This window comes from Stegastes partitus, unplaced genomic scaffold (assembly GCF_000690725.1).
Source record: "Stegastes partitus isolate 25-593 unplaced genomic scaffold, Stegastes_partitus-1.0.2 Scaffold23, whole genome shotgun sequence".
NCBI classification, from domain to species: Eukaryota; Metazoa; Chordata; class Actinopteri; family Pomacentridae; genus Stegastes; species Stegastes partitus.
The window spans coordinates 1,003,956-1,010,743 of record NW_007577754.1 but is presented as its reverse complement, the minus strand read 5'-3'; the positions used below and the strand labels follow the sequence as shown (position 1 = coordinate 1,010,743).

At 39.8% G+C, this 6,788-nt stretch overlaps 1 protein-coding gene across 3 annotated transcripts; it reads left to right on the top strand.

The window, feature by feature from the left end:
• The first annotated feature begins 575 nt into the window (after positions 1–575).
• Positions 576–6,700, top strand: glrx2 (glutaredoxin 2). Of its 3 annotated transcripts, none has more exons than XM_008295635.1 (4): positions 576–623; positions 1,830–1,896; positions 3,169–3,345; positions 5,852–6,700. In XM_008295635.1, exons 2-4 carry the CDS (start codon positions 1,831–1,833, stop codon positions 6,014–6,016), a joined length of 408 nt encoding a protein of 135 aa, XP_008293857.1. In that variant the 5' UTR covers positions 576–623; position 1,830; the 3' UTR covers positions 6,017–6,700. The 3 variants fall into 3 exon arrangements, with proteins under 3 accessions (XP_008293857.1, XP_008293864.1, XP_008293850.1); XM_008295642.1 differs by having other exon boundaries at positions 609–685; XM_008295628.1 differs by lacking the exon at positions 576–623 and adding an exon at positions 700–833.
• Positions 6,701–6,788: the final 88 nt, after the last annotated feature.

Sequence of the window (6,788 nt, the reverse complement as noted above, 5' to 3'; positions counted from 1 at the left end):
GGTTAGCTCTGCCCAAAACGACTGTGATTGGTTTAAAGGAATACAAACAAAACAGAGATTTTACCTCCTATGGCAGAATCACACTGAAGTGCAGCCAGATCATTAAGTATGGAGCGGCTAAGCGAGACTAAGTCTAAAGCTGTCCCTGTGGTAAACGGCATTAGGGATCTATTACCCTTTATCTTTGTAGAGTGCCATCCTAAGATACAGCACAGAAGCCTTAAACTCCCAGACCTCTAGTGAAGGTTCTGAATCAATAACCTTTAAAGTAAATAGTGTATATAATGTACAAAGTGTTATAAAAGAAAGTAAAGACATTAATCAGGTATGCAGAATATCATAAATGTTTTTGCCTGACAATTTTCCTATACCATCATCATCATCATAAAAAAAATGAAATTACAGTACATTGCTGTCTGCTTTGGAAGAAAATGCAATTTTTAATTAAAAATATCAAACTAAGAATGTGGATTTACACCACAGACTGACTTATTTACTCGTATAATTACATTTTCAACAAACAGCACTGATCCCTGTCACGCGCCTTCACGTTCGCGCTGCTGACGTCACCTTACGTTCAAATTGCAGCTCGCGTGAGGAACTCCTTCCGGTGGTCACGTAAGGTAGGCACCAGGCGTAAACAGTGCAAATAAGAGGCAAAAGCAGGTGTACCGCAGCAGGCAAGGTGTTGTGTAGCTTCAGAACTGGTTGTACACTAACCGCATGATTCACCCACGACAGAAGCTTGATTCTTTTTTGGCCTTTTGCTCTTTTTTCACTATGTTTTTTCGAGCAGGATGTCTTCCTAGGGCGGCATGGACCGGCTGCCGAAGGTCATTTCCACCAGCTTGACTACAGTAACAGCGAGCTAGCTAGCTCTTTGAATCAACCAAAGTTCTTTATATAAAAGCACTTGCACTCGTTAAAATGTACCGTTAACGTTAGGACATAATACAACGCCGCTGGACATCATTTTCTGTCCACAGAAGCTACGTAGGCTTGTCCACTCCGTGCCGCATGCTCACCGCGCACCAGTGTACCATCATAACATCAAGCAATTCAAAATGAATCCGATTAAAGTGACTTACTCATTAACAAATACTCAAAGATTTGCACTTTTGTGATTCAGTAGATACTCCTAGCAAATTCGGCATGCATATGATCCACCAGCAAAGCAGTATCTCTTCAAAAATGTCAGTCTTTATCATTGGTATGTATGTTATTGACGTTAGCTAACGTTACCTTAAAGTGCTTTGCAGTGGGCGGTGGTGATAAGACTTTATTGGAAACGTATAAATGTAACTGAAAAAAGTACTGAGGTGTGTAAAAAATGAAACCGAATTTTCATGAAGCCTGTAAAGTTTCATTAGAGCTACCTTTTACAAAGTTCGCACATTACTGAGTGTTTATTTTTGTTAATGTTGCTAAATCCTAATGGACTTTGGTTTGGCACATGCGAACATCAAGTCAGGGCTAATTACTAGTGTAGTTAAGAGCATGTGTACTCTAATCCTGGATTACCCACAGTATAAACCTCACTGCTGTTATAGACAGGTCGTCATCAGAAGTGAAACAGCGCAAGTGAAATCGTGGTATCACTATCTAACAATGGGCATGGGTATATTCAGAGCATCAGTCATCCTGGATGTTATTTTGATGCAAATGTATTGCCTTCAGTTCGTCTCCTCCTTTGGGTTCTTCACGTTTTTAAGGTCAACGCGTGGACCTGCACATACTCTATGTGTACCTGAATTAGACTCAACTGTATTCTCATGTACAGCTCTATTTAAGGTAATGCATGCTCCAATATTATGATTTGTCTTTTTCAGAATGGGGAATTTTACATCCTCCACTGCTGGAGGTCTGTCCAGCACGGCCTGCGCACAGTATGTTCAGGTAAGAGCATGTTTACAGATCTGTTAGCTGCATTTAGCTTGTTACTTTGGGTACCGCAGTGTGTACTTCAAGGATTAGGGAAAAGTATTCAATTGCGATTTACCCCACAGATACTACGGTTTGGTTTGCAATATATTTTTTCAAGCTTACGTTGTGCAATAGAATAAAAATGTGATGTTAAGCATTACCACAAGAGATACCATCAAAGTAGGATAGGATAATTACTTTATTGATCCTTTTACAGGAAATTACTTGTTACAGCAGCTACATTAAAAGAAAAACGCAGACAACCCCACAAGACACCCGACATTGAAGGCACACGCATAATATAAAACAAAATATACAATATAAAATAAAAATAAGATAAATAAATAGGTACCAAGTGTGCGACATTAGACTGCAAAAGATGGATTTTAAAAACGTATGTACATAAAGTGTCATTAGTTATGCAGCCATGTGTTTTTTTTGCATATTATAGTCAAAAGTGTGACTGTCACACAAGGAGGATGGCGTGAATTTATAAAACCACTTGCACCACAGTTAAAACCCTGTGTCAGAGGATGGCATGAATTTATGAAACCATTCGCACCACAGTTAAAACCCCGTGTCAGAGGCGCTGCAGAATGTAAATCCTAAATTACAGACTTTCTGATTTGCAACTTGCATTGTTTCAAACTACAATCTTGATTTGAAAGTGATTCATTGTTTAACACTAGTGTGTAGTGGATCTCTCTACAAGCTAATTTTAACTGACTGTGTTTGTTACATTTGGTATTTAAAACAATTAGTTAAGTTTCAGTTATTTCTGGAGAGTGAGAACCAAGTTTGGCTATTTTTTTTTCTTCTGCTGTCCACCAGCTTTTCTTGTCTTCTCAGTCAGTTGTGTTTCTTGGCATCTTTTGTCACTTGGTTTCAGTATATTATCTCCCATCTGTGTTTGTCTGTCTACTTTTGAGTCAAAAATCTATTATGAAGTAGCATCTGTGTCTCTGTGTCCTGAATATAGTGTGATGTGATGCTGCTTCCTCCATCATTTCTGGTTATTTAGCACCATTACAATGAATTACAATTTTACAAATTGGTTACAAAATGGTTCTATTTCATGCAACTTCTGCCACTGTTTACTCACTGACTATAAAGTTACAGTGGGAGAATTTCATTAAAGACACTGTTGTCTTGGCTCAGTTACTCACTTAAGGCCTGACATGTTAAAGCTGTTTCTGTGTTCTACTCACATTTAATTAACTTTGTTTTTTTGGATTGACCTTTCAGGATGTGGTGTCACAGAACTGCGTTGTTATATTTTCCAAGACCACCTGCCCTTATTGTAAAATGGCCAAAAATGTGTTCAATGAAATTGGTGCAAGCTACAAAGTAATTGAACTGGATGAGCACAATGATGGGAGGAGACTGCAGGAGGCCTTAGCTCGGATGACCGGTGCCAGAACGGTAAGAACCTCATGTCATATTTTTGGCATCGGAATTCCAAGTAGCTTTGCAGCCTATTATTAAAGCTTCTAATTAAAAAAATCCAAACATTCATGTTTGACAGCTTGTTTGTTCTGGCAGCTCTGCATTTAAGTTAAATTTAGGTTGACTGGAGTAGTGTTTTCTTTGGGGCTGCAGCCAAGAATTAGAACTTCATCTTGACTCAAAATAGCTGAATCTGACTCAAGATAAAACCCCGGGGCAAATCACATCTTCTCAGACCGTCATCTTCACTTTGCTATTACTCTTTAGCCATTTTCCCATATGAAATTGTTCTGAAAACATGTTGTGGAAAGGCTGTCTGTACACAAAGACAATTTACAATCATGACCCTTAATAGAAAAATGCTAACTTGATTTTAGATCTTCATGAGAGTTAGAAAAACATGCATTTAGTTTTATATGACCAGCATGTGTTTGCACATTCAAAGGCCATATGCAAACAAAAATAATTTTATTGAAGTCTCTCTCTGGTCAGCAATGATACTCCGAATCAGAGTTTTTCATGAAAAAAATACATCTTTGCCTTTAAAAGTGGCTTAGATGTGACCTAGAATGCACAAAGGACTTACCTCTCTCTTCAGCTACTCCTTGCTGCAACCAGAGCAGACCAGCTTACCCACAACTCTACTCAAACACATACAACTACTCTACTGCACAGTGACAAGTTGTATTATTGGAGTAATTTAGCCACATGTTGTTGTGTTTTTTTTTTTTTTTTGGTTTAGTTTGTTCTCTTTAAAACTCCAACAGTCTAAAACTGGGCTTTGGAGACTGTCTTTGGTACACTGCAGTTTCAAAGTTGAAATCCTCAGCCAAGGCTTTGACTGTTTGTTTTAATATTGAAATATCTTCCAGCATATATTTAAAACAAACAAACAAACAAAAAACACCATATGGACGTGTTGATATGTTAAAAAAACAACTTAATTTTCACTAGAGGGTGTCTTTAATTAGTTTACAAATTGAAATAGGAACAGCTCAACTCTTGACTTCAGATTTAATTTGGATAAATGATTTATTTTAATACAATTGTAGTTTGTAGATTTTCATATCTATACATTTTAGAGCTGTCCATTTAAGACTAAAGTGCAGGAACAGCGATCAGATCCACTTGTTTTCTCTCCTCTCCAAGTCTGATGTATACGAATAACAGTACTAATGTGCCATCTAGCAGGGCATCTCTTGGTCCGTCTGTGTCTGACTTGCTTGCAGCATCTTCCAGGTCTGACTTCTGTGACTTTGTGCCCCATAAAAGTGAGAAAGAAATAGAACATTTATTATGCCTGAAAAATGCCAAAGCCAACAGTGTTCACAAACTGTGTTGCGTGTGAACATAGGCTATGTGTGTGCAGCAGCAGCCTCTGTGGAGATCATCCATCCATCCATCCATTATCTATACACCGCTTAATCCTCACTAGGGTCGCGGGTGGGCTGGAGTCTATCTCAGCTGACTTAGGGCGAAGGCAGGGGACACCCTGGACAGGTCACCAGTCTATCACAGGGCTACACTTAGAGACAGACAGCCAAGCACACTCACATTCACACCTACAGACAATTTAGAATCACCAATTAACCTCAACATGTTTTTGGACTGTGTGGGAGGAAGCTGGAGAACCCGGAGAGAACCCACGCTGCACGGGGAGAACATGCAAACTCCACGCAGAAAGATTCCGGTGCCCCCACCGGGACGCGAACCGGCAACCTTCTTGCTGCGAGGCAACAGTGCTAACCAACTGCTCTGTGGAGATCAGTCCAGCTGATATTAGTGATGTCAGTCCTCAAATGCACACGTAACTTTAAAACTGACAAGTATTTTCTAGACTTGGGGTTTAATCAAGATTTGGTTACAACAATGGATTGACTAATAATTGGGTTGCAAGGTGGCACAGTTGGTAGCACTGTTGCCTTGCAGCAAGAAGGTTGCTGGTTCGCGTCCCAGTGGGGGCACCGGAATCTTTCTGTGTGGAGTTTGCATGTTCTCTCCGGGTTCTCCAGCTTCCTCCCACACAGTCCAAAAACATGTTGAGGTTAATTGGTGATTCTAAATCGTTGTGTGTGAATGTGAGTGTGCTTGGTTGTCTGTCTCTAAGTGTAGCCCTGTGATAGACTGGTGACCTGTCCAAGGTGTCCCCTGCCTTCACCCTGAGTCAGCTGGGATAGACTCCACCCCCCCCACGACCCTAGTGAGGATTAAGCGGTGTATAGATAATGGATGGATAGATGGATGACTAATAATTGTACATTGAGTTTAAAATGTTGATTAACTGGGCACATTCACTTCTCTAAAGTTTGCATGTCGGGATTTTGAAGTACAGCTGTGATATGAAAAATTAATAAGTCTAACGCTGTGACTTGAAAGATCAGCGAGACGGCTGCTACTTGAGGATGTCAGGTGACACATACAACCTGATAATTAACCACTCATTCCCACCGCGCTGATGTCATGATGTGATTTATCTGTTCAGGTGCCGAGAGTCTTCATCAATGGCAACTGCATTGGGGGAGGCTCCGACACCAAACAGCTCCATCAGCAGGGGAAGCTGGTGCCCCTCATCGAGCAGTGTGCTCCCTGCTGCGCTGCCAGCAGCTCTGAAGGCTCGGGCAGCGGACAGTTTGAATCCGCTAAATGACTAACCGTTCTTCTAGTGTTATTCAATCCTGTATTTAGTCAGTGTGTGCTTGATCTCTTGCTGCAAGTTGTACATTGCTTGAGCATGTTATTTATTTATCAAAGTTCACTGGATACTTGATGTTAATACGACACAAGTTTTTATCCAGGGATGTACAGTACTTTTATTATTAAAGCCTCCATCATCTTTCAAACAACAACTGTGAACAGTGGAACTGCTTCTCATACTTCTGCGCACTTGTTTTATTGATATGTTTTACAGTTTTAAATTCTGCATCACTGAACTGTGAACATCATGATGTGCTGGGTCGTTTCTATTTATGGTCCATGTCTTGCAAGAGCAACAGAGATGCATTTTGTATAATTGGCACATTTGTGCTCTTATTCTAAAATGTTAGTTTTTTTCATCAACTATGTAAATAAATGTAGTAATTTTGTATATTTTTTACTCAAAAAAAATTCTATTACTATATATGAGATTTAGGATTTGCTGGGTAGTGTGTCTGAGAATTTCTTTGCTATTGGGTAGGTTATTAGTTTACTAAACAAGTATATTGATAAGAAATCGTGATGCTGGTCAGTTTTGAAAATATATCAACTCAGAAACACTCCAGTGTTGTTAATGCATTGAATGTACGTAGATAAATTTGAACAAATACGAAATAAAGTCTGTTATCAGCTTCCAGTGTCGGTCTCTGCGTGTTCACAAAAGCGTGCTTCTTTTGTCACCCCGCCTCTCGTACGAGGGCGGGCGTTGGTCCTTATTCATAAGA